The sequence below is a fragment of the Sceloporus undulatus genome, chromosome 1 (genome assembly GCF_019175285.1).
Source record: "Sceloporus undulatus isolate JIND9_A2432 ecotype Alabama chromosome 1, SceUnd_v1.1, whole genome shotgun sequence".
NCBI lineage: Eukaryota > Metazoa > Chordata > Lepidosauria > Squamata > Phrynosomatidae > Sceloporus > Sceloporus undulatus.
In genome coordinates this window covers 212,058,225-212,080,884 of record NC_056522.1, presented here as the reverse complement: position 1 = coordinate 212,080,884, position 22,660 = coordinate 212,058,225, and the positions used below count along the sequence as shown (strand labels likewise).

The 22,660-nt window shown below is 38.9% G+C and overlaps 1 protein-coding gene across 6 annotated transcripts in view; it reads right to left on the bottom strand.

Moving 5' to 3' along the window:
- LOC121931903 (sodium channel protein type 1 subunit alpha) overlaps nucleotides 1-22,660 on the bottom strand; it is a 167,833-nt gene that overhangs the window by 21,264 nt on the left and 123,909 nt on the right. For all 6 annotated transcript variants that reach the window (XM_042470043.1, XM_042470066.1, XM_042470058.1 and 3 more), the window contains 9 exons: nucleotides 21,535-21,667; nucleotides 19,547-19,785; nucleotides 17,078-17,251; nucleotides 13,290-13,646; nucleotides 11,183-11,659; nucleotides 9,590-9,707; nucleotides 9,197-9,351; nucleotides 4,437-4,610; nucleotides 2,267-2,389 (listed from right to left, as the gene is read on the bottom strand). In XM_042470043.1, coding sequence (XP_042325977.1) covers nucleotides 2,267-2,389; nucleotides 4,437-4,610; nucleotides 9,197-9,351; nucleotides 9,590-9,707; nucleotides 11,183-11,659; nucleotides 13,290-13,646; nucleotides 17,078-17,251; nucleotides 19,547-19,785; nucleotides 21,535-21,667 — 1,950 coding nt within the window. The remainder of the gene's footprint in view (nucleotides 1-2,266; nucleotides 2,390-4,436; nucleotides 4,611-9,196; nucleotides 9,352-9,589; nucleotides 9,708-11,182; nucleotides 11,660-13,289; nucleotides 13,647-17,077; nucleotides 17,252-19,546; nucleotides 19,786-21,534; nucleotides 21,668-22,660) is intronic.

Here is a 22,660-nt window from a genome sequence, read left to right as displayed (position 1 = left end):
CCAGGAGAAAGGCAGGATAGAAATTAAATAAATAAATAAATGATAAACCTCCTCAAGCATTCTAGTGCTTCTAGTCTGTTGCTGCACTAGTAATAGTTGAATCCCACTTATTTGGTGCAAATTGAATCACTGCTCCCTTTGAAAGATTTATATGAACTATGTCTCTGTCCCTCAACTCATACCTTCTTTTTCCACTAACTGAAAACTGTCTCAAAAGCATGTCATTTACGCATCAGTGATGTCATTGAGAGCTGGTCAGTTGTGTGTTTCAATGTTTTATAGAAGTTTTTTTCCTGTTCACGAAGCATTCATTAACAAACATTGATTTCTATGAAGGCATACTCTTTCTAAATTTTGGCCAAATGCTTTGGGCAAATAATTTTTCCTGTGTTATGTTGTTTGCACACTTTGATCCGTTTATTGTCAGCATTGTTTCTAGGGACAACCAAAGTCAGAGGTTATTTCTTTTGCTCCTTGGTTCAGCAATAGAAACCTTTACATGTGGGGAAATACATAAGAAATGGCAAATAGCTGATATCATTATGGACATGTGACTCCTTGGTTCCTTTTAAATAGCATTAGCTGGAATCATTGCAACAGAAAATCGCTTGAAAATGAAAAAAATGAAACCAAGTATAATCATATTTCTTTTCTTATGAACCAGATGTGTATCGAAATAATTTTTCAGATTGCCATATTCTTGGTACTCATATTACATGAACATTTAGCATCATCGATAGTCTTTAAGGTTATTTAGAAAGGAGTACAAAGGACAACAGTTCCAGAAACATTTGTGCCAACAAAAACATATTTGCAAGAATGTTCATGAATAGTAAATAAAAAGAAGTATGAACATGGATAAACCAAACAGTTAGTTGAAAACTGAATGAATGTTCGTGAACACTACAGGAATTGACCAGCTCTTACCCTATTCCACTGCTGACTTCTCAATTCATGAATTTCTTGTTTAAAGGGATTTGTTGAAATTAAGGGGTGGTTAGATGCACCTGAAATTCATGTATCGAGTCAGTTTCAATTTATAGTATTTCCTTTTTAGAAATTTTGAAGAAAAGATATGCAACCTGATGGATACAATTTGAGGAACTGAGCTCCAATCATCTAAATTTCATTTCATGGTACTGGTGTGACTTTACTTCTAAATACTGTTACAGCAGCATGTTTATCAGCTGTCCATCTAACTAGAAAGGCTTCTTTTTAACATTACTCAAAAGCTGTTTCCTCTTATGTTTCCATGAAGTGGCAAAAGGCATTCTCTGAAAAATAACAGGTTTGACCAACATGCAATTTGGATCAGGTTGTATAAAGTGGGTAAATTAATGTTTACAAGTGATGTATCTGGAGTTCTACTGGTGACTTCAGTGCAGTCACAGATCTATCCGGTAACATTAATGAAGAGAAGAAAACAGGGGTTTGGTGTAAGGAACTTTTCTGATAGAGACTAAATGGTGATCCTGCTTACCCCATCAAACATGTAATATTGCAAGGTTTGTATACATAATGCTGGGGATCTGCTGGAAGTACTTCAACCTATGGAAACTAGTAGCTATAGTTTGGGGAGAGAAAATCAATTGAAGTATCTGGTTAACTGGCCATTTAAAAGGTTGAGTTCAATTAATGGCACAATACTGTACTAGAGTTTAATGAATTATCTACAGATCACGATTACTAACTGTGCTTATATACTAGTATATGTAAGCACTTGTGTCAAATAGGAAACACGCCTCTGTCTGGAGGCTTGATAATATCAAATTTGACTTACTGAATGAAATCCTAAACTGAAGCCTATCACAATTGATTTTGACTGGGAGTACAAGTATTCCCCATTAAATAAGAGGAATATACTGGATCTGGTTTTATGAGAGCTTAAAAAAACACACATCAGTGTAGCATAAACCCAGTTGTGAATTGCCAATGTTTCTTTCTTTCTGTTAGGAGCAAATTGATATAAAAGGTACTCACCTTTAGGATCACTATTAGCAAATCTGCTTAAATACATTTATGACAAACTCCTCAAATCGGCTAGAAAGTAAAGTAATATAAATGCATACAGCTAGTAAGTGGTGTTAAATAAGGCTTAAGGTGAGCTAATGAAGCCTTTTGCTTATCTTATTGATCAATATGCAATAAAATGAAAGGGCAGCATTTCTGCATGGATTTATCATTCCTGATATAGCATGCATGAAACATTCCTGATACTTAGACATGCATTTAAATTAAGATCAGCTTTTCTCTCATTTCATCTTACCCTCATGCCTTCAAATCTTGACAAGGCTCTCAAAGGCCTCAAAGCTCTCAGTGTCCGAAGAGACTTAATGGCACCAAGTTCTGAATAACCCAAGGCATTTGCAGTTAAGCTAACCAATGACACCTGTGGAAAAGAAAACCCAAATCATCCTTTTACATTCTAGGAAATACTTCTGTATTCAGGTATGTATAGTCTGGTGAAATCACAGGCCTAGAAAAATCCCAAAGTCATAATGTCCTTTACATATCACATTCACACATGAAAACTGGGTAAGCAGAACAGCCAAAACACTGTTTACAATTTGCTCTGGACATGTCCAAGGCTGAACTGACACAGGCTAAATAATGCATCCTTACATCAATCTCAGTTCTGTTGGAATACATGATTTTCCTCTTCTTCCAATGTGAAAACACTTCTTGATGCCTTAGAGCTTTAAGGTGAGCTTAAAAACAAACCCAGTTTACTCCACTTTGGGTTTTTTAAAAAAATGTGTGGCTTGATCCCTGAATTGGGATCACTGTGGAAAGCCAGGTTGATGCGTGCTCATCTAGGCAAGGTGGTCACCTAGCTTATTGTTCCTGACATGGAAGGGTAGCTATCTTTTGTTTGTATCTGTGTTTGGATAAGGCAGTATGGCCTTTTCTCCACAAGACACACATACTTATTAGATAGCCCACTGTCCTCAGTGAAAAGGAACATGTTGCTCATTTGCCTATGTTGATCCAAATATTAGTTTGGTTAATTCTGAATGGAGAATGGGATGCCACAAAACACTACCTTGCACTGTACATTGGGCAGAAAATTTCTTCAGTCAGACTTGAAGATAAGAATATAGCACAGCAACATTTTTTTTAATATGGCAAATCTTTTATATGCAGATTAATGCATAAGAGTAATCAAGAGTGAAGAGAATTGTCTACATTAATTACATTTTTGTAAAGCATATGTGAGCGAGTACTGTACATTATTCAGTAATCAGTTTTAAGTGTTTTTATTTTATTATAATATTTGTTGCTGTTGTGTGCCTTCAAGTCCTTTCCGATTTATAGCACCCTTAAGGAGAAGCTATCGTGTGGTTTTCTTGGCAAGATTTGTTCAGAGGAGGTTTGCCATTGCCTTCCCCTAAGACTGAGAGAGCGTGACTTGCCAAAGGTCACCCAGTGGGTGTCATGGTCGGGCTGAAAATCAAACCCTGGTCTCCAGAGTTGCAGTGCAAAGCTCAAACCACTATGCCATATTTGGCCTATAATATTTATTACATTTTAAATAATAACATACAAAACCACAAAGCTACAAATCAAACAACACCAAACATCATGTGTTTAGATGTTTTTGTCTTTGTGTTGGTGTAGATTTAAGTGTTTTTAAAGTACTTGATTTGAAGGGTTTTGAATCAAGAATACAGGATTTAAAGGATTTTTCACCAATGCAGAAAGGACATTCCAAATACTGCAAATCATCTTTAAACCAGCAGAGGAAATTTGTCAGCATCAAGTTTTGCTATTTTATCTAAATTGGCAGAAGTTTGCCTGGGAAGCTTTCTAATAGTATAGTAAAAATTAAGATTTTAGCACAATATTTTACATACTAAAGACTTATTCCAAGATAACATTTTGTAGCCTTTTCCCCCAATGTGGAAATGTTATGTGGAAACTAGCCATCCGCATAAATGTTATGTTAATATGTCTATGAACTGGGATCTATCTTTCTGATAAATGGCTGACTGAGTATTCTCCTATGAGTGCAAGCAGGCTCTTCAAAGAGTTTATGACTTACTGTTGATTAAAATGAACAATAAAATAAGGCTTGCCAGAGGGATATCTTCAAAATGAAAAGTGAAGAAATTTTGATATATCTTAATAAAAGAAATCTTCTATGCTGTTAATAAACCCATTCTCTAAATGAAAATGTTTGTGCAGCCAAAGCAACACTATTCACAGATAGTGGGGAGGAATGAGTGGAACTGAGGGATCCCATATTTCACAGATGTACAAATGTCAGGAGGGTGTGAGTAGGTACTACCCAGCAGCCCAGTGAGCATGCTTAGCAGTCTTGGGATGGTAACTAACAGTTGAAGAGAAAGTAACAAGAGAAACAATGGTCAGCTGCAGCTATGCAAAAAGGAGCACTCAACACTACAACAATAGTAGTGAAATAGTAGGATACGTACATCAACGATCAGGAAATCCAGCCAACACCAGGCATTGGTGAAGTACGTTTGATATCCATATGCCACCCATTTCAGAAGCATCTCAAGAATGAAGATGTAGGTGAAAACCTTGTCAGCATATTCCAGCATGGTCTTGATAGTTTTTCTTTGCTCAATGTATATGTCTTCAAATGCCTGCAAATTATTCCCAGTGGTTTAGGATTCAAGGTAAACAAACTGGCAGAAAGCCTCACCATTCAGCTTCTTTCAACATTTGCTAAAACTTGTTCAAAATCAAACCTATTAGGGAAGCCTTTCCAGTTCTATTACATAAGAAAATGAGACACATTGGCAAGGTCCGACATTGCTTCAGTTTAGCTTAAATATCTGCTTGAGGGGTTATGTTACATAACCCCTATAATGGATAGCAATGTAAAGTAATGTATCTGGATCAATGGTCAATGTACATGGCTGACAATCCATTGTGCCTCTGCAATATGCAACATGTAAAGGCAATACGTACAGACAACACACATTTCTATGCACTTTTAATGTACTATCCCATGTTGAATGGACCCAATGCACCACTCTGGTTATGCTGTTGTCAGCTGGATACAACTGATGTGCATTGTCCAAAAAGAAAAATCAGTCGGTATGCACTTTATAACTTGTATCTGCATCAGTCACTAACAGGATGTTGGCCATTTCACCTGTTATTTTTTTATTTCTCTTACATCAATGATTTCTTCATATAAAGAAGAGGCATGGGACACTTTTGCAATTCATACTGCAGTTACCATAATGCTAATAGGACATACATAGAATCATAGAACAGAATCATAGAGTTGAAAGAGACTGCAAGGGCCATCCAGTCCAACCCCATTCTGCCATGCAGGAAATCTAAATCAAAGCATCCCCAACAGATGGCCATCCAGCCTCTGTTTGAAGACCTCTAAGGAAGGAGACTCCACTACACTCCGAGGGAGTTTGTTCCACTGTCTAACAGCCCTTACTGTCAGGATGTTCCTCCTAATGTTGAGGTGGAATCTCTTTTCCTGCAGTTTGGATCCATTGTTCCATGTTCTAGTCTCTGGAGCAGCAGAAAACAAGCTGGCTCCCTCCTCAATATGACATCCATTCAAATATTTAAACAGGGCTATCATATCACCTCTTAACCTTATCTTCTCCAGGCTAAACATCCCCAATTCCCTAAGTCGTTCCTCATAGGACCCTTCACCATTTTAGTTGCCCTCCTTTGGACATGCTCCAGTTTCTCCCCATCCTTTTTGAGTTGTGGTGCCCAGAACTGGACACAGTATTCCAGGTGAGGCCTGACCAAAGCAGAATAGAATGGCGCTATTACTTCCCTTGATCTAGACACTATATTTCTATTGATGCAGCCTAAAATCGCATTGGCCTTGTTAGCTGCCACATACTCTGTGTGTTTGCAGTTCTGTTATTTTAAATGCAGGACAAATCTTTTATGATATCCTATAGAGTAGAGGTGAGAAATAGGTGAGAGTTGAACTTCTATGAGAATCCTGCTGCATTCTCCAGTTTTAAATAGGTTGTAACAACTTTAAGAGATCATGGGAGACAATTTTGCCATATTTTAGACATCTATGGCGGGTTACAGACGGGCAGGGGAGGACGTCTTGGAGGTGTATTTAGCTGAATGCGGAGCCTCCAGACGGCCCGCCCCGGGGGCGTGCTTCAGGTATTGGAGCTTCCACACAGGGGGCAGTGAAGACGCCTCACCTGGGTCCGTTTCAGACCCGGAGCTTCCATACTGCCGCCTCGGAGGACGCTGCAAAAAGAGAGGCAGCTTCCTCACGGGCGGCCCAAACTGCGGCTTTTTTTCCTTTTGCCGCATGAGAAGTGCGCAGCTTTGCAGCTGCAGCGCTAAGCAGCGGCGGCAGAAAGCCTGTCTGCGCATTTAAAGCGCCCAAGCCCCTTTAAACTTTTTCCCTGTGACTTTAAAGCTAGGCAGGAGTGGTGTGAGGTAGCAATGTCCAAACTCTGTCCTTCCAGGTGTTTGGACTTCATCTCCCAGAATCCCAGACCACAGGGCAAGGTGGCTGGGGATTCTGGGAGATGAAGTCCAAACGCCTGGGAGGACAGAGTTTGGAGATTGCTGGTTTGGGGACCAGTGAGCCAGGCATGGTGGGAGGAGAGAACAGGAAGGGTAGAATAGATAGGGCTGGGAGGGAACACATGCCCTGGGAGGCAAAATGATGTCTTTATGGGACATCATGGAACCTAGTGCCTTGTCAGTGCTCCCTGCCCCTTGATCCCAGGCCCTCTCTAGTTGCCCTTTGCCTTTGGGGGCAAGTTTAGAGGGCATCAAAAGGTCTTGGGCACATTCAAGCTCCGGGGTCTCTTTTTTTTTTCCTTTGCCGGCTGGCGAATGCGCAGCTGCGCAGGGCTAAGCAGCGGCGGCAGAAAGCCTATGGGCACATTTAAAGTGCCCAAGCCCCTTTAAAACAATGGTGGTCTCCTGCCAGCTGGTGATCAGCTGGTGTTGGCATCCTTGTCCACTTGCACGTTGCCAATGTCACCAGCATCATAGATGCCTCCTCTCCTTTGGTCCCCGCGCTCCTGCTGAATCTGCAATGCGCAGCCACAGCTGTCTCCGCTGCCACCGCTGTCCCCCTGCCATCTCCCCTCACCTCCCTTGTACATATGTCAATATTTACAGTTTTAGCGTTTTTTATTGTTAGGTGAAAATGGCACAGGAATGTGTGTAGGGGTGCACTTTAAAGTCCAAACTTTCCAAGCAGTGCATGCGTACATGTTGCTCTAGGGTTAGGGTTAGGGTTAGGGTTACGAGGCTTAAAATGCGCCGCAGCTGTGCCTCAGCTTCCACAGCTGCATGGCAGCGGACATTGCAATTAAAGCCTGACTGCAAACTGCGCATGTTCCAAGACCCCAACTCACTATGCGACGGAGCTTTTAAATGGGCAACTTAAATTAGCGGCGTAGCAATTCTGGTGTGCCGGTGCAGCAGCTCTCATGGCTTCTTCCCCTTCTCGATATGTGTCAGCATTCAGGTAGGACTGCTCCAGTTTCTGCAAAATGTTTGGCTGGGACCATATAGCTATGAGGTCAGCCGTCTCAGTATGAGACCAAGACGTCCCCCTGCCTTTTTTCGGGGTGCTGGTGGATGGCTGAGCCATCCTGCCTGGTGGCAAAGGGGAGCCGCCACACAGCTGTGCCAGGAGCAGCCGAACTGTGCCCGTTCCCAGGTGAGAATGGCGCAGGAATGTGTGTAGGGGGTCACTTTAAATCCCAAACTTTCCCTTTTCACTTTCTACAACCAAAACATCCGCCGGCAAAAGTTACAACTTCCCGCGGTTCTAGCAACGCATGCGCACAAGTGGCTCTAGGGTTAGGGTTACGAGGCTTAAAATGCGCCACAGCTGTGCCTCAGCTTCCACAGCTCCATGGCAGCGGACGTTGCAATTAAAGCTTGACTGCAAACCACGCATGTCCCGGACCCCGACCCATTATGCGACGCAGCTGACACGGAGCTTTTAAACCGGCAACTTATATTTGCGGCGTAGCAATTCTGACGTATCGGTGCAGCAGCTTACAGACGGAGCTGCGCCGGTACGCATCAAACAGAAAAGAAGCGGAAAAAAGCAGCACCTTTTTAATGCCGCTTCTTCCCGCTTGGGGCGTGCGGGGGGCGTGTTCATGACGGCATTCAGGTAAAGCCCGTCTGAAGGCTCTACCTTCATGACGTCATGAGTACATCCCTTTTTGCCCGTCTGTAACCCGCCTATGGGGTCTTTTTTGTTACAGGAGAAGCTTTTTTAACCAGAAAATTAAAAAAGAATTCTACTTTTAGTTTACTTCTTGGTTGAAATAAGGTCTCTCCTGGATTAAAAAAATCTGTCAGTGGGTGCAGAGACATGCTAAATATCCCATGCTAGAACATTTAATAAAAACAACAATATACCTTTTGTGTGTGTCTGTGCAAATATAGTTTTGAGGTTTCATGTGTGGGCCTCAAAAATCCTGTGGGGAGGAAATCTACAGACTGCACATTCTCCCTCCTTTCTATAAGCCTTTAAGTTGTATCCCATTAGTGTCACCCAGCTGATGGAAGGTCATTTGATCCACTGGGGAGGCTCCCAGCAGTGGAACATAAAACAATCAATTCAAAGGCTTGGCTGGTGGGTGGGACCAGATTGAGCTTAGTCACTAGTTTTCACTACAGTTGGGTGCTGGGATATTTAAGCAGATCCTCCAGCATCCCTCGCTCAGTCTTTGTTTGTGTGTCCCATTCACATTTTGTGACAATGTGCATGAGACCCCGATCCAGGAACCTGAGGCCAACAGTAGGGTTTAGGAGAGTGGAGCATCTGTACACTCCTAAGCCCTACCGCATGCATCATTTATATGGCATGCACAATGATGATGTGGCTTATGTGCCGCATCCAAACGGCACAGCACATGAAGGACGGCACAGCGCCACTCCAGAGCGCTTATGGCACTTCGGCAGCAGTAGAGAAAGGAGGCACGTTTCCCAGCTCCTTTTCCCCAGCACATCGTTGCCATGCCATTTGGTTGGCATGGCCATGATCCAGGGGAGAAAGGGGCGGCCTCTGTCCACCCCTTTCTCCCAATCTGTATAGGCCCTAAGTTATCTTTCAGACATCATTTTGATAATTTTTTTTAAAGAGTAGAAATGAGATGTGTTAGACTTAAAAAACAAAGAAAACATTGTTATAGGCATGTCAGTTAAAAAAAACAACATTGTTCCCATTTGTACTTACCAGAGCACCACTACTAAGAAGAATCATAAAGACAATGAAGGTTTCAAACCAGTTGTGCTCAACTATTCGGAAGCAAGTTTTTCTAAGATTCCACCATTGTTTTCCTCTCCCATCTTCCACACTAACCTGACAGCACTTGAATCTCTGAACACAGCCTAAAAATATATTATTTTTTGAAAAGAAAACAAGAGAAGAATACATAATTTTTTAATATTACACACAGTATAATCTAGATTAAATAGTTCTCACCTTTCTGCAATAATATACCTACACACAGAATTTGTTTAGTATTTTTCAAATTCCATTTCATCCACACACAAAAAAGAAAAAAAGCAATTTAAACAGAGGTCTAGCCAATTAACTTATCAGATGCTTCAAATAGTCATCCCTGACCTTCTGTAAAACAAGCTTCAGGTTCAAGTGCTTCCTCAGGTTCTGCTTCTGGTTGCTCTTCTGCTGGAACTCCAATATCCACAGTGCTTCCTTCAGATGAGCTAGAGGAATTTAGCTTCTGATTAAAAAGAAAAAGAGATATGCAAGGAATTTAAGGTGGAGAAGAAAAACAATACTGATAAAACAAAATTGCAAAAATTAGCTCTACTTTAAATATCTCCTCCATAACACTTTATAATTTGATGGATGGATACCATCCACCATTTCACAGAAGAAAACTAGAACACATGTGGCCTAACAACATTAGAGTGTGGTCAAGATAGCAAAAGTTATTAATAAGGCTAGGTGAAGCTGCAGAAGTTTACTTTTGCATGGGACTAGCAGGAAGCACAAGACTCTGAACGCTCCTGCCTCTCACCCTACTGAGTCACTTAAGTGAAAACTACTTTTTCATTTTGAATTTGGTCTGCAGCAATGGAAGTAAGCTGGGGATAATGGGAGAAAGCGGGAGGAGGGCAGAGAAACTAGGACATTTTAAACACTTTTGAACAAGTGGAATAACTGATAATTAACCAGGACTATTTCTACTAAACTGGGACATTTGGAGAATATGGCGCATTACAGACCGCCGGATTGTGGCGGTCTGCTGCCGCCGCTGCTTACACTATCCGGGAGCCGCAGCCTTTAAACGGCGCGGCTCCTGGACGCTGCTGAGAAGGAACGTGAAAATCACGCTCCTTCTCAGGCCCCGGAAGAGGCGCCGCAAAGCGCAAGGGGCGCATTTGCGGCGTCATTTCCGGGGCGACACGTGCGGACGCAACGCGTCCAGCACGTAAACATGGTGGCGCCCATGTGTATAGAGCGCCGTCATCTTTACGCCCCCATCACGTGCTAGGGGTGAAGCCAGTATGGACGCTAGGTCCTCGTCCAACCCCTAGCACGTGACAGGGGCGTATTAAAGGCCCGTTTATAATGCGCCTATGTGAGCAAGCATATGTCTTCCTCACATGTTACCTTATGAATGCAGTGAAAGAATTTTACATGCATACATTCCCCCACTGTTGTAAAAGATATCAGTAAGAAAGTATGTAAACCAGCTGTTAGAAAAGAGGGAAGTCCGGAGAAACCATGTAAATATGGGTGCCACTGCTGAAATGCATTATGCAATAGAGTATAAAATGGCAATGTTGATGGAATAACATCTACACTGTGAACACGTTTGTAACATGTGATCATAATTTTGCTACTGTATGAATTAACTGTTCGCATGAATCTAATTACAAATGAAGTTTATATGCCAGCAAATCAAACATTTTATTTTCCTGGGTATGAAAATATGACAACCATAGCAATTTCTGCCAAAGCTGTTAAAATGGAACATAGTGTATAAAATGAAATAGGAACGTGCAGAATTGAAGATGACAAGATACATCAGTGAATTAGAAAACAAAGTGCATTTTGTATGTTCTCTCCCTTATATTATAAAAAACTTTTTTATATTCCAATTCCTGTGCAAGAAGCTATCTCACATTGCTTAATTCCAGAAAAATTAACAGTGATCTAAACCAAACAGAGTAATAAGTAAAGGCTTACCTCTTTGCTCTCTTCCAAATCTGATTCACTGCTAAATTCCTCTGTATTTAAATTTTCAAAATCCGATTCTCCAAGAGCAATTGGCACAGTCACAGTCAAGCTTGGATTATTTATGAATGACATATAATCACTTTCATCAACAACATATTTTTCCACGCTACTACCTGTTCCAATGCCACTTGTAGTCCCATTCCCATCCCTAAAATAATCCAGATCTTTGCCAATTTCCACAGTATGGTTAGAAATGCAGCTGTTCTTATTTAGCTCCTCAAGAGGTTTGATCTCATCTAAAGCTTTTTGCTTTTTAACAAAGGAATTCTGTATGAATTCATGGAGCTTTCTTTTCATATAGGCAACTCCTTTGTCTATTCTTGCCACAGCAATCTGGAGATTGTTCATTTCGTTGTCATCATCTGTGGCAGCAAGGTTGTCTGCACTAAAAGAGCTCAGTAGCAAGGCCAAAAATAGATTCAGCACCTATTCAAGGGAGAAAGAGGAGAAAAGATCACATCCTTTGCTCTGTAGACTTTAGTAACATCCATAGCTGCCTTACATTGAGCTCAGTATTATTAACTCTGCCTGGAAAGGGCTCTCCAGGTTTAGGCAGGATTCTTTCCATGTCTTATCTGGAGATCCCTGGTATTTCTTGCATTCAAGTACTAACCATGTCTGAACCTAGCTTCTGAAATCAAGTAAGATTGGAATGCTGAGGGTACCCCGTTCTGCATTAGATGATATGAGTAATACATCTGAGATATATTCCAGACCTACAGTTAGCATAGTGTAGTTGTTTGAGTGTTGAATTATGATTCTGGAGACCAGGGCTTGAATCCCTGTTAAGATGGGTAAAGCCACTGGATGACTTTTGGCAAGTCACACTCTCTCAGCCTCAGATGAAGGCAAAAGCAAATACCTCTGAACAAATCTTGCCAAGAAAACTCTGTAATAGATTCACTTAAGGATCACCATAACTTGGAAACAGCTTCAAGGCACACAACAAGAACAGACCAGTACATAAACCTACCACTGGAGATGTAGGAGGGGCCCATGATGTCTAGGAAGTAGGCTACCCTTGAGAAGGAAAAGGAATGGCACTACCTATGTCCCTAGAAAAAGTGCCATAGTAGTAAATCTTTTTTCTCTTCTACTTCCTGTCAGAAATTTCTGACATCTCATAAGGTGACTTGTTACAAATTCCTGTTCTAGACCATTGTAAAAACCTACATGTAAGAGTATGCATTGGAATAATATTTCTCATAACCTGCAAGGCCAAGCTAATTTCCATTGGGCTAGACTTGATTTTAATCATCTCCTGATCTCAAAGTAATTTTCATGTAACTGCAGGGCTTAGAAAAATTACTTTGGGGAACTATAACTTCCAGAAACCACAACAGCATGTGGATTCTAGGAGCTGCAGTCAAAAAAGGAACAGTTCCAAGTCCTTGCAGGAGATGACTATCTAGGCTATCTATCTTTTTGCTCCAACTGGTGTTAGTGTTCATATCTGAAGCTTTATAGCAACAGATTTCAGCATTAGTTACCCCTTCATCCACCTCTATAGAGTGAGTCAACGGTTCTGATTAATAGTTTTCAGACCCACCATTAAAGCTATTACAGTGGTACCCCGGGTTACGAAATTAATTCGTTCCGCGGCGCCCTTCGTAACCCGAAATCTTTCGCAACCCGAAAAAGCCATAGGCGCTAGCGCTGGAAGCCGCGATTTCGTGCGAAAAAGCGCCGAAAAGCACCAAAAATTTTTTTCGTAAGCCGGAAAAAAAAAACGTAACCCGGAACAGTTTTTTCCTATGGAATTTTTTCGTATCCCGGAAATTTCGTAACGCGGTGCTTTCGTATCCCGAGGTACCACTGTATATGATGCACAGATATATATAAGGAATAAAATATTTTTAATGGGCTGGTAGATATATTTCTGCTCACCAATCACTCCTGCTGTAAGAATGAACATTGAACATTGAGTATAGTATCTGGTAATCATATCACCTTAAACATTTCAAGAGCTCTGATATAGGAGTACAGACAATCTTTCTTCTTGCTAGACTCAGTATTGTTATGATTCAGAATACTTAATTTTGGGAAAATTACATACCACTAAATTTCCAATCACCATAACCATCATGAAGACGGTAAGGCACATAGCTTGACCTGCAACCTCCATACAGTCCCACATGGTTTCTATCCATTCTCCGCAAAGTACTCGGAACACGATCAAGAAAGAGTGGAAAAAGTCATTCATGTGCCATCGTGGGAGCTCACAGTCTTTTGCAATCTTGCAGACACATTCCTTGTAGCTTTTACCAAACAGCTGCATCCCAACCACGGCAAAAATGAAAACAATGATGGCCAGAACCAAAGTCAAATTTCCCAAAGCACCCACCGAGTTACCAATAATCTTTATCAGCATATTTAATGTTGGCCAGGATTTTGCTAATTTGAAAACTCGCAGCTGAAAAACAAACAAACAAACAAAAAGTGACAAAGGGGTTCTGTAATGGAGAATACAAAGTACCAAAAATGTATGGCTTAATGGTGGAAAAAGTTAGGTGAATTAAAAGGAAGTCCAGAAACAATGGAATCCAAAGAGTATTTATTCAGAAATGAGTCTTATTTAATTAATGTACTTCCAGTGAGATTTTGTTCAAATTCTACTTGAAATCTCCTATTCTTGGTACATTTTCTTAGGGGTATGTTTACTTGAAAACTCTAGAACTTACTGACTAAATAACTGTGGCCTAAATCCTGTAAAGTGTACTGTAGTAGATCTGTAGACAGAATAATTCTTATCCATACTATGCAAGGCCTAATCACATTGCCTCCGACCAAATTTGTTTTTAAGCAACTCCTTCTGATCTATGCAGCTTGAAGTACTTTTCACAAAATTGCAAGATTTGGAAAAGTTGCTTCTGGGGACTGTGGGTCCTGACTAGAGTAGACTGATTCAGTCAATGAGATTTACCAATATATTGAATCACAATTCAATAATTAACTGAAAAGCTTTAGTTGGAAATAACCAAAAGAATGCCCGCCATGGTTTCATTGGTCTGATGGAATTTAGTCACAACAAACTCAACCAATTAACCTATACTAATATGGTCAATGACCAGCATTACTCATTACTAACTTTCTTTGAATTGTGGCCTATATATATATATATATATATATATATATATATATATATAATTTTTATTGATTAAAAACATATATACAGACATATCAAGGAAGGAAAAAAAGAGTTAACACTTATAAAATAATAACAAACAAACTAACAAAAAAACTCCAACTTAAACAGATACAAACTATCTACTCCTATTATCTAAACATCTTACACTTAAAATCACTTCCCATCCTTTGAACAGAAAAATGAAAATCTGACTTATTATGTACTTTCCCTTTAATATTTCTCCTTTCGGTGTTACATTTATTTAACTCTTATCCTTTCGCTGTTATCTAAATCATGTCAAGTATATCCATTGTACATTTCTGATCTATCTTATACAATATATTATCTAATGAGTATACAAGTATCAGTATTCCTAAACATTGGCCGGTTACACACCGGCAGTTGGGACGTCCGCAGGACGTCCCATATTAAAAAAGGGGCGTCTCTTCTAGACGCCCCTGAGTCTAATATGGACTGTGTCCGTACAATATGGCGCCGGCCCTTCTACATGGCCGGCGCCATATTGACGTATCGGACGCTGAGCATCGCGCGGCGCTAATGACGTCACGAATGCGCCCTTGGCGCTTCATGACGTCATCAGTGCGCCGCGGAAAGAAGCTCCATTTCTTTTTTGCTCTAATTTTAATAATATATTGTATAATTTGGAAATTACGTGTTTCGAATCTTCCATCATCAGTATTCCGAATGTGGTATCTTCCTTTTCTATCTGATAAATTTTCTTGTCCAATTTAAACCTCTCAACAATTTGCCTATATAAGAACCAGTTAACATTGAATCCTTCTTCAGTCAATTCCTCCATTGTTTTTACTTTAAATTCCCCCATATCTATTTTTGACAGAGCCTTATATCTTACCCAATCCGTTTCTTTCATCCTCTCTCTTCTGAAAAAGGCTTCGTTTATCGAGGCCCATCCAGGAATTTTAGTTACAAAGAAGGGTTTATATTTCTGCCATATTCTTAATAGGGATCTCCTTAAAAAATGATTGTTGAAGTTCTTATTAATCTTAATTTGGTCATATAATAAATACCCGTGCCAACCTACTACATTATCAAAACCTTCCAGTTGTAGAGTTTTATCTTTTTTAATCTGCACCCAATTCCTAACCCACTCTAAACAGCATGCGTGATAGTATATTTTATAATTAGGTAAACCAACCCCCTCTCTTTCTTTACTGTCTTGTAGTATTTTAAGTTTGATCCTTGGTTTTCTTTTGTTCCAGATAAATTTGGTTATTTCCTTGTCCCATTCCTTAAAGGGGTTATCATTAGTTATAATAGGGAGGTTTTGAAATAAAAATAGTAATTTGGGTGTAATACACATCTGAATTGCTGCTATTTTCCCGAGCCATGAAATTTGTAAATTTCCCCAATTTTGTAGGTCCTTTTTTATGTTGTTCCATAAAGGTATGTAGTTGTTTTTAAATAGGTCAGAATTTTTCCTTGTAATATTTATCCCCAAATATTTTAGTTTATTTTTTATTTCAAAACTGGAAAGGGTTTTAATTTTTTCACAATCCTTTTGTTTAATATTTAAGGGCAAAATATTTGACTTTTCTCTATTGTTCTTAAAACCTGCATATTTAACGTACTCTTCTACTGTTTTAAGCATTTGTGCAATATCTTCCACAGGATTAGACAGAATAATAGCCAGGTCATCTGCATAAGCTAGCACTTTGTATTCAAAATTCCTTATTTTTAATTCCTGCGATTTCTTTATCTTGTCTAATTTTATTATTTAATATTTCTAAAGCGGTTATAAAAAGTAGAGGAGATAAAGGACAGCCTTGCCTGGTCCCTTTCCCAATTTGAATATTTTTGGTTCTTTCTCCATTAATCAATATTCTAGCCTCTTGCTCCTTGTAAATTTCTTTTATCCATTTTATATTGTGCCCTATATATTTCAACTTTACTTTTCTTGGTATTGCTGTAGACGTCTTTTAAGCAATGTTATGGGAGGTGCATGTAACTAATGGTGTCCTGCTCCTGACGGAAGGCTCTTTATTCTAGCAGACATTTCTATTAGGGGAATAGAGAGAGAAATTTTGTTATTTTCCTATATTTCCTTGAAGCCCCCTGGCAACCCCGAGCCATTCCAAAAGATGATTCAGCACTCTGGAGCCGATTTGGATAGGGACTGTGAAGCCGCAAGGGAAAAGGGAATCTGCTACAGCTGCCTTCCTCCACATTTTACAGCGGGAACCCTACATTGGAGCAAAGAGTAATTTGTCAATGGAGGGACACCATTGGATAAAATCCTTAGAATTTTTCAAAAACTACATAAAGACAGACCATTTGTAAATATTCAGACCAATACAGTGAGCCCTCCATACCCCTGGATTCTGCATTCAATCATCCATGGCTTGAAAATCCTTTTTTTTTTAAAAAAAAAAGAGAATTAAAACCTGGTTTTGCCATTCTATATAAGAGACACGCCTTACTACCCCACTGTATATAATGGCATTTGAGCATCCACAGATTTTGGCATCCACAGGGGATCTGGAACCAAACCCCAGATGATGTATTATGCATTTAACATTACAATGAATAAGTCTGAAGAATCCTTTAAAACAAAAGTTCTGGATTTTTACTTGCTTGCATAAAGATGCAATGACATATTGTTCATTTTTTAAATTTTAACATTCCTTATACAAACATTCTTGAAGTGTAACAGAGAAATTTCAATAGGCATAATTTACCAGTCTGAAAGACCGGAGAACTGATAGTCCTTCTACATCAGCTAGTCCAAGTTCAACCAAACTCAGAGAGACAATAAAGCCATCAAAAATGTTCCAGCCTTCTTGGAAGTAATAATAAGGATCCATGGCTACTAGTTTGAAAAACATTTCACCTGTGAAGATTCCAGTGAAAACCTAAATGAAAAAAATGAAAATTATCAATATGAATAAGTGCAAAACCATGGTTGATATATTTATTCAGATTTTCATTCAGACAATGGTGCCCACAGTTACAAGAAATCTACTGTGTGTTTCTTTATTTCTAAAAATCTCTTTTCTGGAAGCATTTATCCTAGGACTTTATCACATGGGGGGAAACTGGTAGTTTAATCAGTGATTATTTCGTAAAAATCACACAATCATGATTCAAACATGATTAACATTTTCATACACAGTGCGATAAAAGAGCCATTATCCTGGGAATAGCCAGTAATTGATTTGTTGCTGTTTACTGTCTGCTTATTCCTGGGATAATGGAACTTTAATTGCTTTTCATTGCAATGTCATGTCAGAACCTTTTCATGGGATATTCCCAGGATTATGCGCAACGTCATGTGAAAATCTTAATCACAAAAGTGTGATTTTCATGGGATAACCACTGTTTATACTTCCAATTGTTCCCATGTGATAAAATCCCTAGTATGCTTCATTCCATATTATTAGATATTTTACTAATTTATTTGAAATTAATTTATCGGAGGTGCTTCTGAGCTCTCAAAGGCTGTGCTCATCCCCAGTTTTTAAAATACTTATTTACAAAACCAAACGATTCACAAGCTATCTGCCCCTTACTAAACACATCACTCCTATAACATTTGAAAATAGATCTTGATTGGTTTATATGGAATAAAATACCATAGTCTTTATCTTAAATACTTTTTTTTCAAGAAATAAGTTAATTACAATTGAAGAGATGCTATTAAACATAAAAAGTTGAGGCAAAAAATAATATATATCATCTCCCCATTTGCTCCTATATGTGGTAAGTAAATTGGGATGTTTGATCTTAGAAAGTATTAAACAAAAATGAGAGATTAATTTATTTGTATTAGACTGCATTAAAAATATGTCATCATTTGCATATGTGCATATTGGCATCTTAGGATAGTGGTTCTGCTATATATCTAATTTGGACAAACTGAAATGGGTCCATGTTCTTACAATGATAGTGCTTCTTGATATGAAAATATCTATTTTTTTAAATAGCACCCACAATGTCTATAGCACCCACAAAGAGATGTTAATAGCTTTCCCCAGTTCTTTGTCTACAAACTCATTCGTAATAATAGATGTCAGTAGTGGCGTTCCACACTGGGGTGTCACCTAGTGTGGAGGTTGGGGCTTTGGAGACGGCTTTGGGGGTGGAGGCTAAAGGGAACATGCCTAGCTCCCTGTCCCATATGGCTTTACTTGGAAGTAAAGCTGCGCAGGGCAGGGTGCACTGGGCTCTCTCCCTCCCTGACATGGAAGTGGGGCCCCCACTTGCTGAGTGTCACTCCCCTTGTGTGGTGCCACCTGGTGTGGTCCATACCCCCCACTCCCCCTAGTGACACCAAAGGGTGTAAGTGGTAAAATTCCCAGTATTAAGACTGAAACAAACTACTCCAAACTTTGAGGACAGAATTTGTAGAGCATAATATCCTTGGGTTGGAATAAATGTATCTCATTTGTACTATAGTAGTTTTCACTATTAGTTCCCATAGATATGTTGCTCCATTATTGATAATACAGTTGGCCCTCTATTTTCGTGGAGGATTCGTTCTGGAACCCACCCACCCCCCTGCAAAAATGGAGACTCTCAAATATTCAAGTCTCATAGGCTTGAATGGGGCATGTGCCCATGAGTGCATGCGGCATGTGCATTGCAGGGGGGGCGTCCTATTGAGAATGACCGGAAGTTGCCCCTCCATGAATATTCAAGAGCGTGGATCTCAAGTACAGAAATAAAGGGGGGCAACTGTAGTATATTTGGACTATATGTATTGCTTGATAAGAGAAGTGTATTTGGAACCCCAAATTTACCTTTTGTGGTTTTTTGCTAAAAGTTCTTATCAGCTATCTATGAAATGGTTATGGAATGGCTGATAATATCATAATATAAAATAATAAAAAACAAGCATTAAGCAGTGCTACCTGGACATTCCTGATATTTTATTATATTCTCACTCATAGCCTTTAAACTAGATAGTTTGATGTCCTTCTCTGTTACGCTGAACAGTGTTTTGATGTGTGTGGACTGGTAAATGGATTCAAGGTTATATGAGTGAAAAATAGCAACTCCTGTATGTGGCAACAAATATATTGACCTTCAAAGATCTATACAGTTAGTTTCATTTTAAATGGAAAAGTGTAACCATATTAGTGTGGTAATTCAAGTACACTTCTAGAACAAGTAATATTTAAAAGTGAAATATCCTATGGAGGACTCACCAGATTTCCAACATTAAGCACACTTGCAAATTCTTCTGACATTGGGTAATGCTCCATTGCCATGAAAAGTGTGTTTAAAACAATGCAAATTGTAATTGCAAGGTCAACAAATGGATCCATCACAACAATGTTAACATAATGCTTTACTTTCAACCAACATGGACAGCAGTCCCAGATCAAGAAAATGTTTGCAAATTTATACCAACAGGGTGGGCACTTCTGTCGGGACTCTTCAAGTTCTGTTAAAAGAAGAATAAGAATAAATTGTATAATGATGATATCCACGATAAAGAAAATGCTACCTGAAGCATGACTGAGACAAAATAAAATTATAATATTTGTCTTCTCCCTATAGTCAAAAGTCCAAAATTAAATAAATAATGGAGAAAAACTAGATGGATATGTCACATAGAATTTCAAAAGAGGGTCAGTAATATGAACACTATAAAAAGGAGGGTTAATCAAGTACTAACAGTTTATAAATTGCTACTTCCATCTCCACACACTGAAAGAATTTCTATTAAAGATGGATGCACAAAGTAGAACTGCCCTATGTATGATTCTGGCAATCTCACCTCAGAAAGCAGAGTGTAGAGCTGGAAAAGGGGCAGAGAAGAGTCACTATAATGATTGGGAAATTACAGCATCTCTTCTATGAAGAAGAATTAAAAATATAACTTTGCTAATTACTTTGTGTGGGGAAATGGCAAGTAAGGGTGGGTGGGTCATTGAGGTGTATAAAGTTATACATTAGAAAAAGTGAACAGAGAGTAAACTGAGTATTTGCACATCTCAAAATGGAACAGACATATGAAATGCATTTGGGAGGCATATAATTGCTGAATTCAAGTCTCAAAAATGCTTTATTTTCAATGTATTGGCCTGATGCATTTGGGGGATAGTTTCTTAATCAAGGACACACTCATAAATCAGCTGCTTTCTCAAGGAGAAAAATGAACCCCCCCCCCGAGGATTTTAATGAGTGTGCCATCTCATTAATAAAGCTTTTTTCTTTATTTAGCAACTGACTGACTACTAAAATCAAGGCTTTCAACAAATGTACTGTACCATTTATTTCCCCCTTTTTATCAAGTTAATAGTTTCCATTCAATTTAATGATGATGTGAGCTGCTTGGGTCCCTGTACTGGGGAAAAGTGCATGATATAAATAAAATGCATTAATAAATCTGCCTAACCTATCAAACATATAAATGTAAAATAAAAGGCTTAATGGGGCTTTGTTTTTATATCCTCCTCTTTCTTGGCTTGGTTACATAACTATAACTCTTACTAGAAGCCAAAAATGACTAAACTGAGGCTATTGTCATTTGAACCACAGAGTACTGCACCCAAACAAGTGGGTATATATCCATGAAAGCTCATACGAAAATATAAAAAAAGTTTATTTTAAAGGTGTTGCCATGTTTCCTCTTTTTTCCTCCCCCTTGCTTTCTCTTTTTTCCCCCTGCAAGAATCTTGGGCCTGAACAGACAGGCCAAAATAAAGCTGCTTCTGGTCACTTTGGAGGTATGCTGTTTAAATGACACACACATCTTAAGAGGCCAGAAGCTGCACCAAAGCTATGCTGCAGTCCTTAGGACTAGAGCGTGGCTTTATTTTGGCCTGTCTCTTCAGGCCCTAACATGGCAACTTCTTTGAAAACTATTTTTTTTGAAAATCTCTCTACATCTCTAACCTCCTTGCTGTTGGGGCAAGAGACTTTTTCAAGCTGACTTTGCTTTTCCTTGTTTTCTAGTTCTAATAGAAAGTATGAATTCTTATTCTTCCTGTGTTTATTAATCTTTGTTGCATGAACTTCCAAGATGCTTCTCATATACTGTTTTTCTGGGTTATGTATGGAAAACTTGAGAACGCCCAGTATAATCTACTACAATTTTATGGGCTACTTAATTCTTTTTCTGGCATTTAACAGAATTCACATCATTGTAGAACAATCAGCATTTTGAAAGTGGCCTTGCTATATATACCTTCCATGGTGTTTGTGATTATACTAGCTATACTCATGGCTCTTTCTCTTAGAGTAGGGTCTTCCAAAAAATCCATAGAAACGTGAAAAGAACTGGATCTCCTTTTTTTCATTTCTGTTTCTGTGGTTGTGGCCTGCAAAGAGGAAATTGCAATATAAGATTTTTTTTGCAAATGGAGGTGACTATAATAGCTTTTATGAAGAATGTCTAGATTTGAAGGCGTACATGCATCATGCTTTTATGCTTAAATATTCATGCCAAATGTTTTATAACATTGTATTATCAACCTGGTATTTCAAAGTCTTTTAGAAGATTTGTAAGAAACATGCCATCCTTATCTTAATAACCTCATTGTGTGTGTGTGTGTGTGTGTGTCTGTGTGTGTGTGTTTTCCAGGTGACCTACATTGAACATCACATGAGTGACTTAGGTTAATTTGTTTAAAACTGCTTTGTTCATTTACATTAGTTTTGCAAAATCCCACTTACCCATACTTTTCAACTTGTACATCTGATTTCAATGGGGTTTACTTCCAAGTAATGATGCATAGGATTTCAGCCTTGGACAGTATGCCAGGCTTTGCCAAATGTTGATTTCCACCTCACCATACTACATTTGAGATCTATGCTTTTGTTTTGTAAATATCCCTACACTCTTCCTTTTTAGAACAGTATAGCTTGCAACACAAGACCTTAAATGATCAGTCATTAGCTATAACCCGAAATAAATTATGTGTGAGCATTTCCCACATATAGAGAAACAACATAAATTCCAGGTTAAAAACAAAAAATCTGAAAGATGAGGGGGGAGGGGGAGTGGCAGGTCACTTGCTTATCTTTTGCATTTAAGATGGATAGTAAGCTTCTCATTCAAAATTAATGAACAAAAAGGTAAAGGAAAAAAAAAAGGTCCAGCATTGTCATGCTTCTCCAAATTAGCATAGGAAGGTTCTACTATTTTTATACAGATAGCTAGAAAAACAGAATATGTATACGTAACAGCACATGAGTGCATGTATATTTGCAGCTTGAACTGTGTGTGTATCAATGAGATATCTCAATTAGATATCATAATTATTTTGTCAGCCAAAGATGGAGGTAGTATCATGTTGAAAGATGCATGAAAA